Genomic DNA, 16,066 nt, shown 5'->3' on the forward strand with positions numbered 1-16,066 from the left:
AAGAAAGACAATTTCAGTTCTTCAAATTCCTTGAAACTCCATAAAAGTTCTTTTACCAAATTTTACCTCTCAAATTCTCTGTAACAGGGAAAATTCCCCAAATGAAACATCACTCTCGGTTGATTCAAAGGCTTGGAGTGACGTGCAGGAATGACAGAGTTCTCAGCAAACTCAGGGATGCCTGAGTGTGACTTAAAATGCAACAGGTTTATAAATGTCGCGTGGGCCTGCATTAAGCAGCACTGTGCTCAGACTCGGTGCTTCATGCACCATTGTGCGGAAAGTGGCGACAGTCTGATTTAGTGCATTGCATGGCACGGTGACATCACGCTGGCCAATGCAAATGTAGCTGGAAGGTTACCACAGTCATTTTGGCCAAACAGGGCTAGTAAATTTTTTCCCTGGTGTGAAGGTCACTTACTGTCCCAAAAAATGACTGTGCAGCATAAAGGAAGAAAGCGGCTGCCTAAGCTTGCTCAGCATCCTTGTGAAAATAAACTGTTTTAGAGCACTTTAATCCAAGTAGGTTTAAGCCTGAATTCGTCATCTTCACATCACATCACATCAGAGTGTTCTTATTACCGTTCGTTTTTTAGTAGGAATTTTCTTTTTTATTCTTATTGTTAAGGGAAAATAAAGCTTGTGTACGTAGTCTTGTGAACAAATTAATGATGACAACAGCTGATTGTGATTTGTTGCCAGTGCAATGTTAGGTCGATCTTCTCTCATTGATTTTGTTACATTAATGCCTGAAGCATATGTATAGTCGATCCCAGATGTATTGAACTCGGTTATGTGGAATTATTGTTTATATCGAATAGTCAAAACGTGCCCCTGAAAATCCCATGCAAAAGTATAATATTACTGTTCGCATTTATCGAACTCCTCAGCAGTACATTGGCTATATCGAAACTGTGCATCGTGCTCCTGCTAGTAGCGCGTCTCCTAATGGCTCTCCGCGATCATGTTGGCAGCACAGCCTTGGACAGCTGCTGGCTTACGCCGGCTCTGCATGGTCTACTTTGCTGCTGAAGGCAGTGAAGAAATTAACAGTACCTTAATTTTAGTGAGATATTGTATTTATAGTGTACCAATAGCAGGATTAGATCTGCTATGTTAGATGATGGCTAGTTTCAAAGAACCATCCAATGCATGACATTGCTGCAGAAGTGTGCCGATAGAATGGGTGCAACGTATTGATGCTTCTAAGTTATACGTAGGCTAATCTATTGCCATGTTTTATATAGTATTGAATTATCTGCCTATACATCATCTAACTTTTTCCCGATCCCCTTTGAGTTCGATATATCCAGGATCTGCTCTCTGCGCATGTTGTGAGCAGGTACACTGAAGTAAATAGCACTTGGTATTGTCCGAGCAGTCTAATGTCCCAGCAGAGAACTACAATGCTTGCCATTCAGTGCGCAGTCAGAAAACGTCACCACAATGCAAATCACATCATTGGAGTGTTTGTGTGCTGTCTGCTAAAAGTGCTAGGAGCTGTGGAAGGAAACTCCTTGTTGGTAGTGTGGTAAATCTGTGCAGCGAATGTGCAAATCCATTAGTGCATAAATGAGTGGTGCTTTTTGCTGACTTTCTGCCATATTCGTTTCATAGAAAGGTCAAGCAAAGAGAGTCATGAAGAGAATAGGACATGTAGCAAAAAGAAATGGGCTCTTAATGAGGATTAGCCTGCTGCTGCTGAGTTCACTTTCATGCGTTCTTGCTTCATTATTCATCCCAGAGAACTGCACAGGGACGCACAAGACTGTGAAGAAGCAGTCTAGCCCGGTTATAGCGAAGCAACTTACAGCAAAATAGTGGTTATAATGAAGGGATTTCAATTTCTCGTTCTTATTTTGCATTTTCAGTGTAATTTTGGTTTGGTTTTAACAAAGTCAATAGAAACGTGTCAGCGGATATAGCAAAGAGATTTCATGCCAACCCAAAAATAATCTTTCAATCGGAATGTTCTTATGCCTTTAAAGCAATTTTTTGGGCGAAAGTAAGGGCAGAATTTGGCAGGTGGCAACCTTCGCAGAGGCGTCTGCTCTCCCACGAAACGAAAGGTGGTTTTACTGCATCGCTTGGCTCAACCCCCTAGCGGCGCACCATCCCGCTTGGAAGAAAAAAAAAGTAAAAAAAAAAAAGAAAAAGAAAAGAGGCAGGTCGTTGGTGACGTCACGGAGGGTGACTGACTGGGCCAATCGCGGTTCTTGAATTTCTTTTCAGTGGGTTCTCAGCGCTCGAAGCTGGGATCGGAGAGCTGTGCATGTTGGAAGTGCTCCTTTGCGCCGCTTTCGTGGTCTTTGTGTGCACTTTTACTTGCCTTCCTGCCCTGTTCCTCTTCTTTCCTATTCCATGACCGCTGACTTCTCTGGTTAAGGCAACGGGCCTACTGAATTCTCGCCTTTGTCTTGACCGACTCGATTTGTCTGTCTATGTTGAGTCTCGCGAGCCCCGGCTCTTCGACGGGGAAGAGAAAGGTTTTGTCTTTGAAGATGAATGCGCTGAAACGTCAAGAAGAGCGGGTACCGAAAGAGGATCTAGTGCGCCACGTATGGCGACGTAGAAGCCACGCTTTACAAGTGGTTCACGGCTATGCGATCAAAGAACAACCCGCACAGTGGACCCATTATGCTGGTGAAGGCCAAGTACTTGGGAAGGCCAAGTACCTGGCCAGAAGCTGCATGGTTGACATAGCTGCAACAGCTGATGGTGCCGCCTCCTTGGAGCAGCTCTGGGATTCCACTAGCGGGTTGTACCTTGTGCCTTCGGGTCTGAGCCACATGGAATTTGTTTTCGCCGACGAAGACCTTGTTGCTACAAGGACTTGACGACTGACGAAGTTGCCAGGGGCATCAGGGACGGGACCACGGTGGACAGTGCCTTCGACAGCGATTGTGATGACGCTGGTTCTGCCCCTAAGCCAGTGACCTCTGCAGCGGCCATCGCAGCAGTTGAGACTCTTTGCATGTTCCTCGGGAGTTCAGAGGTCACTTCAGTTCGCAGTTGGACTGCATGGAGGCCGCGATGCTGAAGTCTGCACTCGCAAAATGTGTTAAGGGAACGCTGGACCAGTTCTTCCAGCGGCAATAAATCAATTCAGCGATATTTGTGTTTTTTGTTTATACAGTAGAACCCCGCTGTTACGTTCCTCACTGGTGCGTTTTCCCGGCTGTTACGTCGTTTTCTTCGGGTCCCGGCATAGCTTCCATAGGATCCAATGTATTGGGAACCCCGCTGTTACGTCGTACCCGAGGAAACGATCCCACATGATACGTCACAACCGGGCTCCCCGAACCCGCCCGGACAATGCGCGCCAACCGCCATTTTGATTTTTGACGAGTCTTGGCCAGGCTTGGCTACGGAACTGGCTGCGAGAAGCCGCAGGCGAGTTGGAGAGGCCGCCACTAGATGGCTATCTGCCTCGCGAACGCCGAATGCCGCGATCTTTATCGTGGAAGGTGGTGACGAGGAGGCGCGGCTGCGGTCGCTTATCTGTTTTTCTCAGCCAGGGTCCGCTTCGGCGGACGCAGTTGTTGCGACGCGCGTCTTTTCTTTTCTTTCACTCTTTCTTTTTATCTTTTAACTCTCCTCTATCTGCACTTGGCAGCGGTGGTGGCTCGGCTGGAGCCAGTAGGCAGGCCCGTGCAATTTCCTTTTCATCCTTCTCTCAGTCGCAACAACATCTTTATCGTGCTTTGATGGCGTGATAGCGTTGCGTAAGCGGAAGGCACTTCCCCTTGAGGAAAAGCTGGACGTACTAAACGCAGTCGACAGGCAGTCAGGGCGGCCTACGCGGAGCAGCGCGGCGAGCAGCCTATGAACATTTCAGTGCTTGACGCTGTGCACAACGTCGCTTCAGCATGGACTGCAGTGAGTGCGTGAACTGCACAGCACTGCTGCATGCGGTATGGCCGCACCGCAAAGCAACGCTGACAGCAATGCGGCCTTTGCTATTGAGAAACGCGTTGTTCTTTCCAGCGAGCGAAAGAAACTGCAATCCACCATTCTCGATTTTTTAAAGTCCTAGGGTCAATTTGCGGAAATAAATTGTTTCAAGTCAAAGCTGCACTGTTTTCATTAATTTTCGGTGCTTTCCTCACTGTTGCGTTTTCCCGGCTGTTACGTTATTTTTTCCCGGTCCGGTGAAAAACATATGAACGGGGTTCTACTGTAGTCCAGATATAGCAAAATAGTGGATATAGCGAATCGATTTCCGATTCCGCAGACTTCGCTGTAACCGGGCTAGACTGTACTGGGTTAGGCATTGTAGCCCAGGCCTTAAAAATGCACACTGCGACAAGTAATACTATACGTGTGGGGTTCGTGAAATCAACGGATGAATTGCACCATACTGGACCTTTGTCTTTCCGATTCCCCATTTTTCAGCAGCAAATAGCATTTGTTTAGCAGAACACAGAAGTGCTTTGGTGGTATAATACAGAGTCAAAACACATTCTGAGCTCCAGTTCTGTGCCAGGCAGCTAGGCTGCTTCCCTGCTACATGTTCTTGTTTACATGTTCTTGTTTCCTACTAAGTGTAGTTAAGGTTATATATATCTATTCATACTGTATGCATGGCAAGCATGTCTTGAGTGACAGCAAAGCACCTAAAAAGGTGCTAAAACCACAGAAACAAAAGTATATTTGTGTGCCTTATAAAGTTTTAATTTCTTTTCCAGATCTTTAAGGAGTGCGTAGTCTATATTCTCTCCCGTGAGATGCAGGTGAGTACATGCAGTAAATTCAAGGCTGAAAGAAAGATCTTTCTGTATAATGAGGCATGTCTTTGTTCGAAAGATGTGTGGTGTCTGCTATGAAGATTTCTTTATTTGGTTTCATGACGAATTCTTGTCTGACCTTGTTTGTGGCCATCACTTGAGCATTCAGCCCTGAAAAGTGGCCCCGTAGATGGGCAAAGGCGAGAGTGCGAGGGCATTTTCTAGTGGTAGTTGTGTGAAGTAATTTCCTTGCAGTCAAGCTTCCTTTGGTGGTGTTGTTGTTGGCATGATATGCTGTAAAGGAAAACGCTCTTGTTCACCTGGTAACCACTAAAGATGTGATCTAAGTAGGCAGTTGTTGCTGTCATAAGGATGTGTGTAAGTGATGCAGCTATTTTTTTTTTTCTTAATTTCCTCACCCCATGGAAAAGCAAGAAATCTGGTTTTTTCTTTTTTTCCAACCGCTGCTGTTGGCTGCGGGAGTTGGGAGTGTTGGTGGTGGGCTGTGTTTTCGGAATATCATAGTGGCAAATGCAGCATGCCCCGATGGCCTCTGAATTTACCTAGCAGCAAGTACTATTTTGATAAGTTCTTGTGTGTCACCATGTGGCACTAGCCCGAGTGAAGCCAAGGCTGGTTCCTGGTAGGTGGTGTGTATGCAGGGGAAAAAAAGTCTGTGAAGGTGCTGTCGTTCCAGACAAAGAAGAACCATGGACACCTCAAACTGGCCCTTGACGTCCTGGCCAAGCTCAACACAGTGAGATGGCCTTCAGGCCGTTTTATTCTTCTTTCACCTGACAGAATCAGATAATAGGCCTACGGGTTTTCCACTAGTGTATAGCATATTTTCTGCTGTCATTGCAAGTCTAAATTGATGTATTTAAATACAATTTTAAGTTTCAGAAAAAAAAAAAACACTTGCCGTATTTACCTGTGTAATTTGTGCACCCCCAACTTTTTACCCGGATTTCTGAAAAAAACACATTTATAGTCGAGCCCACTTATAACGAACCTCACGGTCACGCTGATTGCGTTCATTATGTCCGAAGTTCGTAGTAAGTGGACTTCTCACATTATACAGACGAATATCCAAAATCAATCAATGACAGCGTTTATTTCTTTAAAAAGCCTGTGACCTGCATCTGCTTTTTTAAAGCACACCCTATTACGGCCTTTTCTAGCCTCTCCAGAGCAGCCATGTGCTCTCCAAGGCCCTCGCTGGCAACACACTGTTTCAGGGACGCGATGTATGCTAGTTGTGTCACTACTGTCGAAAAGTGACATTGGTAATTTTGAAGCAGCACTTTTCAGCATTATGTTGTTTCCTTTTACTGAAACTAAAACGTGTGCTGTACATTGAAGGCTGCCAGTAAGCATATAAATATTTCTAGTAATCATTCTGTTGAGTTTGCTGTGGTATGTATTTTTTCTCCTTAACAGGTGAACAAAGAGTGTGGTGGCTTGGTTTCGTATGAACACTTCTATATACCTGATGTCACAGATAAGGTGGATGTCCAGTTAGACTACATCCACTGGATTCAGACTAGTAGAGAAGACCGGGTAAGCTTCTGCATTTGGCTGCTGTTGTGCAACTTTGCACATGTTTTGTAATGCTGTGAGGAAGCTGGAACGCTATGTTTTAAGGGACAGGACACAAACGATTTTGGCGAGTTGTATTTTAATTCATTAAATTTGTATGGAAGGTCATTGTGAACAAAATTTGAGTCAAGTTCAAGCCACAGCGTTGGCATAGTAGCTTGAGCAGCTTCCTTGTATGCGTGAGGTGCAGGGTTTTATCCCCAGTGTTGCAAGGTACCTGCCGGTTTTTCTATGGCTGCATGCTTTCGCCTGGCCTGGTGCTAGGTTTTTCTTGGGTGAACAGCTTTGGGAAAATGGGCGTCTGACCACACCTTGTGAAGATATAGCATGTTGGCCATGGCACTCTTTGGCCAAGCTGCCCTTGCATCCTGAAATCAAATCATGATCATGAGTCAAGTTTAAGGGTTCTGCGTTTGCCTGATAATTTATAGTTTATTATTAAAAATTGCAGCGCTCAACCAGTTATGCTGGCACCACTCCATGCATTTATAGGTGCCCTACCTACTTGACCTCAAAGGGGTGTCTGACATTACCTGGGTGAACCCTCTCATTGGGCTTGTCCAAGAGCCATCACCACAAGTTCTCTTAATTTTTTTGAGCACAGCTTAGTGCAGCAGTTAGCTTAATGCTTTGTTTTAATTTAGAAAAATTGCTGGCTAAACTAGGCTATCTATGGCCTAGTTAAAACATTTGGCTAGAGCCGTCATGTGCATTTCTCTCTCGACGACAGCGTTCCTCCATTTTCTCCCCTTCTCTTCTTTCTCACGTCTTCTTTCGTGCTGTCTTTCGGCTTCTTTTTTTATTGCTTGCCTTTCTCTCCTCTCTTCTCTCGTGGCTTCTCTCTCCTCTCTTCTCTCTCCTCTTTTCTCTCATGATGTTGCGGTTAATCCCATTTCATGAATGTACAGGGACGATCGAAAGAAATCCGAACAGAGTGGAGCCTAGGTGCTCCGCCGTTCGCATTTCTTTTCATCATGCTTTTACGTAGATGTTAGCAAAATGACACTAGAGTCGTCCATGATACACTGCAGGATGGCTCTTAACGTCTTTTCCTTACCACCCAGGTAAAAGCGTGATGAAAAGAAATTCGAACAGCGGAGCGCGTAGGCGCCACGTTCGTGTTCCTTTCCAACGCGATGGTACCTACCAGCCACCTGCAATTTCATACTAAGGGATTAACCATGACTTCACGAGAAGCGGTCAACACCATTGGTTCAAGGCCTCCTTTGAGGGGCATTCACCACTGCGTTCTGTAGTTGTATCTGACTATAGTGTGCGCGCATATCCTTCATTGGGGCACTTCTGATAAGACTAACAAATCTTCATGGCCCCTTCAAGTTCGTTAACGGGGAGTGTACTGTATTCAAGTCAAAATTATGAAGAATGTTTTATTAAAGTGTAAGAAATCTAGTGCTAACTTGGTTGCAATGAGCAGAAAACTGATTTAGACAAAACAATCATGTTTGAAAGGCTGCTCAGAGCCTCCTTTTTGCCTCACAATTCTTGTAATGGTAACAAGATGGTAGCACTGCAAGTGCCACACGATCTCCACTGCATTTATGCTGCAGGAGTGGTGTGCTATTTGCGAAACTATAAAGAAAACATCTGTGTGTTACATAATGTATGCACGGTCTTACAAGGAAATACAGCAATACATTTGCAGAAAAATGGTGTTGTTAATTTGATACTTGGTGTTCTTTCTCTTTTTTTTTTCTATTTGTATATTGTTGCCTCTCTAAATACCCTCACTCTGGGTACAAATCAGTGAATAAAAAGTGGTTATCTTAGTTTTTACTTTGTTGATGCTGTTTCTTGTTTTTTTCTGCAGCTTAGACAGGAAGCGGAAATGGAAGTAATTTTTTGCAAATACCTACACTGCTTTCTCTCTTTTTTTTTTTTTTTTTCACTAGAGTCATAAGGTGTACTTCTGTGAATACCCCTTCGTGTTCAACGCTCAAGCCAAGACGCTCATTCTGCAGACAGACTCTCATCTCCAGATGCAGGTGATGCTTTTATTTGTATACTCTGGTATTTAGCCTGTTTTCAACTTTTGACTGTGCAAATTTCATTTCATTGTACAAATTTCACGGGTTTCCGACTACGGAACGCTATCGTCTTAGTATCACCATAAAGAGGAGATAGGAGGTGGTATTTTTGGTACCTCAGCGGTGACCAAGTGGTTGAGCATCCATCCGCCTTGGATGCGGGAGGTGCGAGGTATGATCCCTAGTGCCGCTGCATACCCACTAGTGATACAGTTGGTACAAGCTTTCCCATGGCCTGGTGCTCCGCTTATCTGGGGTGAAATGCTTGGAAAATTGGTCTTTGACCCCACCCTGAGTAGTCGAAAACACCTTGTGCCATGGCGCTCTTTGGCCATAGATGCCCTTGTGCCATTAAAATCCATCATCATCATCATCAAAGAGCAGAAAGAACATCAGAAATTCCCTTGGTTGCATTGCCACATTTCTGTGATCAAAAATAAAAATGTATTGGGTAGTAAACGAATCAAATGCGAGAATAAAATTTCAAGTTTGATTCCGTAACCAATGACAGTAGAGTGGTTCTGTTTTTAGTGCATGACTCCTAAGACATTCAAGAGTGCAATAAGGCTCCTTTTTTTCTGTATATACCTTTAATAGTTTTTGTAATTGAATGTTATGAAAACAGGGGTCATGTAAATATACATGATAAATTTTAATTTTTATTTTTATAGTTACTGGACGGTTTTAAAAACAGTTAATAGCTTTAGTGCACACAGCAGACTATCGAAACTTCCAAGTTGTAGAAAAGTTCGTAGTTTTTTGTTTTTTTTTCCTCGAAGCTTCCGCGAAGTTTCTGTGAAAGCTGTATAGCTTTCCTTTGTAGCCATGTGGCTGCGCTTGGGTGGATGCTATTGAGTAATTGCTCTCTTATTACAAATGTTGCTCCACCTTAGGGAATTCCCCTAAAATTATTGTACCAACTTCTGCTCTTTTTCTTTTTTTAAATATTTATTTTGCCAACTTTATCAGTATGTGTTGTTTTACTTTTACAGCAAGCAATGGAATCAGCCTGCCAGCAGACATTTGCCAGCCTGATTTTGCCCGTGGTGCCACCTTCTAATCCATACCTGGTGTTGTATGTTGGCCGGGAGAATATAGTGAATGATACTCTAAACCAGCTGGCCGATCAGTCTGCTGCAGACCTCAAGAAGCCTCTCAAGGTGACTAGATGACATGATGGCTATTTGTTGAGAAAACTGGGTGAATGCATTGATTCATATTTGCAGAATGCAGATGTCATGACTTTTAAAGCGACACTAAGGACAAATAGGAGGTGGCCTGTATCAGTAGCGTGCCGCGTTCTTACTGCAAGGAGACCACTCTTATCAAAAAAGGACCTTTTATAAGCTTGAAAAGACTAAAAAATAGAACTACAGGTGTCGCCATCATTGGCCGATTCGTGCATCAACACCAATTTTTGGATGTGGAACTCACTGCGCTTCATCACCATTCACTTCAGAGCAGTGGCAACCCGTCCTTTTTGGTGAGGGTATCATGAGTTTGAATCGAATACAGTCACGCCACTTACAATGAATCCGATGGTTGCACAGAATGCATTCGTTGTATCTGAGTTTCGTAGTAAGTGGACTTCTCATGTTGCAGCCAAAAATACAAAGTCGCATAGTGTAAACCCTCTATGTGCTATGCTTATCCAAACTAGACCCTACTATGGCACCTTCTTAGCTCCCAAGTGTAGACACATGTATGCTCTGCTGTCATTTATGCTGATTTTATGCTGATTTAAGCTGATTTATGGACGCTGGACATTCTGGGTGGTTAATGTGGTTTAACAGTACTGCATATTGGGCGAGTTGGTTAACATACATCTTGCAAAATTTTAGCGCGAAAAACACGGACAGAAAGAGTAGACGACACGAGCGCTGTCGTCTACTCTTTCTGTCCGTGTTTTTCGCGCTAAAATTTTGCAAGATAATGTGGTTTGTGGCTGCACAACAAGGAGAGAGAGAGAGATAAGATTACACAAGCAAGATGGTGGGCATTGAAGTGTATCTGGCAGTGATGTCTGAAGAGACCAATCACAAGTGTCTGTGGGGGGCACTTTCAAAGACTGCTTATCAGGGGTGTGCTTCAGAGCCACACATAGTGAAGTTGCTTTCCCAGAGTCACAGCTTGGTCTTGGAGATGATTGCCAAGCAGAAATGATGGTGCACAAGGGCAAAAATTCAGTTTGAGTGTTAGTAATTGTCGGAGGAGGAAGTTCTTAGCGAAAAGCATGAGTGTACCTGCACAGAGCAGCCATGACATGCCAACAAGGCTCCAAAATGACGCAGGTTGCATTTGTGTAGTTTAGAGATGCAAAATGCAGCAGTAACCTTGGCTGGAATCCATGTGGGTTGCCCCTTGCAGTGCCTGAGAGCAAAGCATGGGCAGTGGAAAGCTACAGCCTCTGCACAGCGAGGGTCGTGAAGTGCGTTCATAATGAGCTATAGTGTGCTTAGCCCTTGTGTTTCGGTTTCACTGTGCTCCAAACAGTGGAATGCATCCATTGATGGTATTGCATTTCATCAGGAATTGGCACAGTGATTACAGCAGAAATTTTTTGTGTTTTGACAGCTAATAAGTTGTGGTTGTAGATTTAAAGCATGATGGCAGAAATGGCCCAGCTGTAGCCTGGCCCTCAGAGAGCCTCCCACTTGCTTCTTAGCTGACTGAATGCACAGGTACAGAGTATACTTGTCACATGGCCTTGTGCCTGAAACTTGCAGTAGCTAACATTTAAATGCTCAGATTCAATCCATTATTGGTTCTTCCTCGTTGCGCATGTACTGGCTGCCACAGACTTACCTGCAGCATGCAAGAAGTACCACATTTACTCGTGTAGTTTGCGCCCTCATTTAATTTGGTTTGGTTTTATGGGGTTTAATGTCCCAAAGCAACTCTGGCTATGAGGGACGCCTTAGTGGAGGCCTCCAGATAATCTATATCACCTGTGGTTCTATACACTGACATCACACAGTATACGGGCCTCTACCATTTTTCCTCCATCGAAGTGCAATTGCCACGACCAGGGCCGATCATGCGTGTTCCGGGGCAGCAGCCGAGCACCATAATCACTCAGCCACTGTGGCTACACACCCCAAATTGATTACCTGGGTTTATAAAAAAAAAAAAAAAAAAAACTCTTGCATATTTTAAGCTTGCTGTGCCACCAGCATACACTTAGGTGTGCACAAGGCAGGCTTGGAAAGATTGGTGAGGTCATGTTGCCGTGTGTAGCTGTGAAAGGTGTAAGTGGCGAGAGGATGCTGCCACGCTGCCCATGCTGCTCTAAGAAAGGCGTCACTGCTGAGCCCAAGCCAAAGCTAAGTCACTTATGATGCGTATGGGTGGCGGGCATAACTGGATTTTTTGGGTGAGAGTGCGAGAGTAGGGTGCCAAAACCAGTGTGTCTTGATTGCCTTGAAACAACCATCCCCTTCCTGTGACACACCAACACACAAGTGTGTCAGCACCAGCTGAATACAGTAAAACCTCGTTAATTTGAAGTCATTGGGACCACAAATTCAGGCTCAGGTTACTTCGAGGTGTTCAGTTGTGCGTTGTTTTATTATGGCTGTGCAGGGCGACTTCTCCAGTAGAATTGATTTGCAGACTGAAATACCATCTATCCCAACTCTTAAAAAGTTTTGTGCTTAATTTAACCATCTTTTCATATTGGATCATCAATAAAGGAAAGATTGACCTCGGGGGGCCATCTTTTCAGAGGAAAAATTTGACCTTTAAGGGGTTAAACCGGCTAGCACGCAAGATTTGGCAGCATTTAAACTCTGCAGATTTCGAACCAATGAGAGGAAATGTAAAATGTCATGCTCTGTTGAACTAGGCACTCCGTCAGTACAAAGTATGTGATCCTGCATACTACTGTGTCAGAGAGACACTGGCAAAAATTAGTGCCCTGTCTGTCCTCACACTTTGTTCTGTTTGCAAAAATTGTTTTCTGATTGTCTGCTTTTGCATTGTATTCTGCTGCAGTATTGATAATCTTTTATTGATAAGGAATGCTGTTGCTTACTGTGTGCTGTTGCTACGAATTTTTTACTGAAAAGGTCCAATTTCATGGAGAAGATGCTGTGGATGCTGGGGGTGTGAAAAAGGCAAGCCTCTCTCTGTGTTTGATATTACTGTCTGAGTCCAATTTATAAGTTAAATAAGCCTCCTTTAATTTTGGCTACAGCTGCGGGACTTAATGAACAAGTGCTGGTTTAGGTTATTTCGGCGCTTCCGAAATGCCTTATATATACGCCAACTAGTCCGATCTTCCACCCTTGCGTGTTGAGGCCTGAAGTGAATTGTACAAAGGGAAAGAAAGCCCACCTGATGAGTGGCTGAATGAGCATTGAATGTTAAAATGTGAAGCATTTCGACCAAGATATCAGAGCACAGCAGTATGGCAATCTGCAATAATGGGACATTTCATTTTACTGCGAGTGACTGTATCATACACTGTCTCAGGTGTGGCAGCCCTGGCAAACCTGTTTTGTCTTGAAGTGAGGGATTTTTATTATTTAATGAATTTTTACATGTCAAAGCTGCATTGTAGGCTATGAAGTAGGCTGTAGTGAAGGGCTTTCGGTAATATGTGTACAATTGGGGTTCTTTAGCACATGTAGAAATCTTATTATACTAGTGTTTAAACGTGAAGAAACCGAGCCCATGACCTCAGCTTAAGTAGCCTTGAGTAGCAGCCTTGATGTGGGTGAGTTATACCAGGTGTTTCACTTAAGATGTTCTGCAATTCTTAAAGATAGGATTTATGAATTAGAAGAGCACTTTTGTTTGCATAGCATTTTGTGTGGCGTAGCACATAAGAATACAGCTAAGACATGCTAACACTAGTAGGCTGGTTAGCTAACATTGACTAGTTAACTTTTTAACTATTACTGTTAGTCTCCTTCTTTATTGAGAGATGTAGCCCAGCATAAGTAATATCCATATCCGTTTTTGGAAGTTTGAACACGGGAGTTACCCACGGCGTTGTGGCCCAACAAATTTTGACTACATTGCGCCGAAATACATGCGCTTTCGAGAAGCTTGTTGAAGTAGCCACAATTAGTTGGGCCATAGCACCAAGGGTAACTGCATTTTCGAAATTCTAAACTGATGGATATTACTTGTGGTGGGTTACATGCCTATTGATAAATAAGGAGACTAACAGTAATGGGTAAAAGTTAACTACTCATAATGAGTTAGCCAATCTACTAGTTAGCATGTCTTAGCTGTATTGTGATGTGCTACACCGCTCACAATGCTATGCCGAAAAAAGCACTCTTCTAACTCAAAAAGCCTATTTCTAAAAATTGCAGAACATCTTAGGTGAAACACCCGGTACACTGTGCCTGAAAAAAATTACAGTTGAACCAATCAGTTGAAGCATTTATTTGAGTAACGTTGATACATATGAAGATGCTAAATGCTAACTGTGAAGCAGCATTGGTGATTTGTTCTCCCTGAAGCATTTTTTCTGGTTTTTGCATTTTTCTGGAATCTAAAGTTCAGCAACACATTGCATTTTACAGCGGGTAAAATTGTGGGCCTAGGATCGTTTGTAATGTGTTAGTCCTATTTTTTTTGTGTGTGTGCGCTTGCACTACTTCTGAGTAATTTCAGTGAGCTCTTTTATTATTCCCCTAAGGCTTCATGCCTGTGTGTGCCCAACTCTTCCATAGGCACGTCACTTCCGTGGTGTTAATTCTGGATTAATGTTTATATTTTTCATCTCCACGGTATAGCTAATAGTTCAGCACACTACACAAGTACAGGTACAGCACACTGCATTATGAGCATTGCTTTGCTTTAAGGCCGACTCACATGGAGCGAAAAACATGCGAAAAACTGGTGAACGAGGCAGCCATTCGCTGCCGGTGAACAGCCGCTCGCTGGAAGTGGCCAGTGTGAGCTGTCAGTGTGGGCCAATCAGGGCGCAACATTGCGGCGCACGTTGAAGCAGGGCCCTCTCGCTTCACCACCAATTTTTCGTTGCTACTACACTGTGTCGCACATTCACAGCGAACGAAATGCACACAAAGCTTTCACTTTGTGCGAAGATGCCTGCACCTCGAATTTTTAGCAATGAAATGTGGCAAATTTTCAGATTGCTTCCGAATTTTTAGAGTTTCTAGGCTTAGCCAGTACGTATTGTTTAATGTCAGGAAGCGCGGGATGTTCAAACAGGTTAACAATTTTGGTTCAGAAAGGGGTAACGAAGAATAATTTGTTCTTTTTTGTCGTCAGTGAATATATAACAGCTTAACTATAAATACAAAGCTGTTCTATATAACAGCTTAACTGTAAATGCAAAGCTGTTTTTTTGAGCATTTCACTGAGTATATAGAATTGCGCCGTTTTTAGCAACACTGAAATCACGGCGGCAGTGGTCTGGCGCAGACTGCCTGTTTTTCAACAAAATTTTTTGCATTCATACTGTTGTCATTTTCATGAGAGCTCGACTGTTATCATGTTTAATTTGTAAATGTAGCGAATGTGATGTCTTGTGTATTTGTGTGCATTCAGACTTTTTTCTTTTTTAAAATTTTTGCATGCATTTTACATTACTTATGCAGGAGTTTTTTCTCCTGCTACTGAAGGAGATCTTGGACCCTAAGTATGGAATGTTCACAGAGTACCCAGAGTCCCGGTGCATCTGGTTCAACACACAGGTGAGGGAGGACTGAATAGAATTGTCATTATTCCTCAGCATGCTGTTGCTGGTATTGGTTTCAGTGGTCCTTACATGAGGTTGCATACCAACTAGCCCAGCAACAAGTTCTCTTAAGTTACAGAGTATACCGGTCAATGTTCAGATTTCTTTGTACCTGTTGTTGCACCGTATTGATCAGACTTTGTTTTCTTCACTTTTCACTTCCTGTCGGCATCAGCCTCGGAGTAAATTTTAATATAAATATGTATGTTTGTGTATATATATATGTTTAATTTAAATATGTATACTTATTTAAATATATAATTTGAATATGTGCCTGCACATAGTTTCACTTTCTAAGCAGTCGTTCGGTGTAGCATGTTGGATGACTATTGTGGAATAGTAGACATTTAGTCATATTCACTACAAGCATTTGAAGCTGTAAAGCTTAGTGTTTGGTGTTCATATTCAAGTCTGATTTTCCGACATCATAAATGCACGGGACTTCGAACAATTGTTACAAAGGAGTATAGACACCAAATTTTTTCTTGCTTGTTTTGTTTTTTGAAAATTACAGAGGGCACTTAGGTCTACTTACACGGTATGATTGTGGAGGTATTATTTCTTTTTTATTATTATTATTATTTCCTTATTGTTTACTTACTTTTTATTATTTTTATTTTTCTCTTTCCTTTCTAATGACACACTTACTCATCACCATACAGTCATTTGGCAACGCATATACTAGGCTCACCTTTGTTCGCCAAGAAACAATGCAGTTTTGTGGCCTATGGATTGCGTGCTCGCCTTCTGGACGTCGGGTTTCGTTGCTGATGAGTCATGTAATGCTTTTGCATTAAAGTGATACATTAGAAATTAGCATATGTGGACCACCCTGTGGTGTTCGTCTACACCGCTAATAATTTATAATTCAATTTTTTCTTGACATTGTTTCGGTTTTGGTTTCATCAACCGAACGATGGCTGACGTGTAGGTGGTGTTTAGGTCTCGTGAGGCATGAAAAAAGCTGCAATTGC

At 43.1% G+C, this 16,066-nt stretch overlaps 1 protein-coding gene across 7 annotated transcripts in view; it reads left to right on the top strand.

Moving 5' to 3' along the window:
- Positions 1 to 16,066, top strand: part of Herc4 (HECT and RLD domain containing E3 ubiquitin ligase 4) — an 82,878-nt gene that overhangs the window by 42,936 nt on the left and 23,876 nt on the right. For 5 of the 7 annotated variants that reach the window (XM_089581013.1, XM_089581015.1, XM_089581018.1 and 2 more), the window contains 7 exons: positions 4,689 to 4,733; positions 5,410 to 5,484; positions 6,168 to 6,287; positions 8,237 to 8,329; positions 9,364 to 9,531; positions 12,439 to 12,486; positions 14,953 to 15,048. In XM_089581013.1, the coding sequence (XP_089437139.1) occupies positions 4,689 to 4,733; positions 5,410 to 5,484; positions 6,168 to 6,287; positions 8,237 to 8,329; positions 9,364 to 9,531; positions 12,439 to 12,486; positions 14,953 to 15,048 (645 nt within the window). The remainder of the gene's footprint in view (positions 1 to 4,688; positions 4,734 to 5,409; positions 5,485 to 6,167; positions 6,288 to 8,236; positions 8,330 to 9,363; positions 9,532 to 12,438; positions 12,487 to 14,952; positions 15,049 to 16,066) is intronic. The other 2 variants (XM_089581016.1, XM_089581017.1) reach the window with 1 other exon arrangement.

The sequence above is a fragment of the Amblyomma mixtum genome, chromosome 3, assembly GCF_055824585.1.
Source record: "Amblyomma mixtum isolate Tamu chromosome 3, ASM5582458v1, whole genome shotgun sequence".
Taxonomy (NCBI): domain Eukaryota; kingdom Metazoa; phylum Arthropoda; class Arachnida; order Ixodida; family Ixodidae; genus Amblyomma; species Amblyomma mixtum.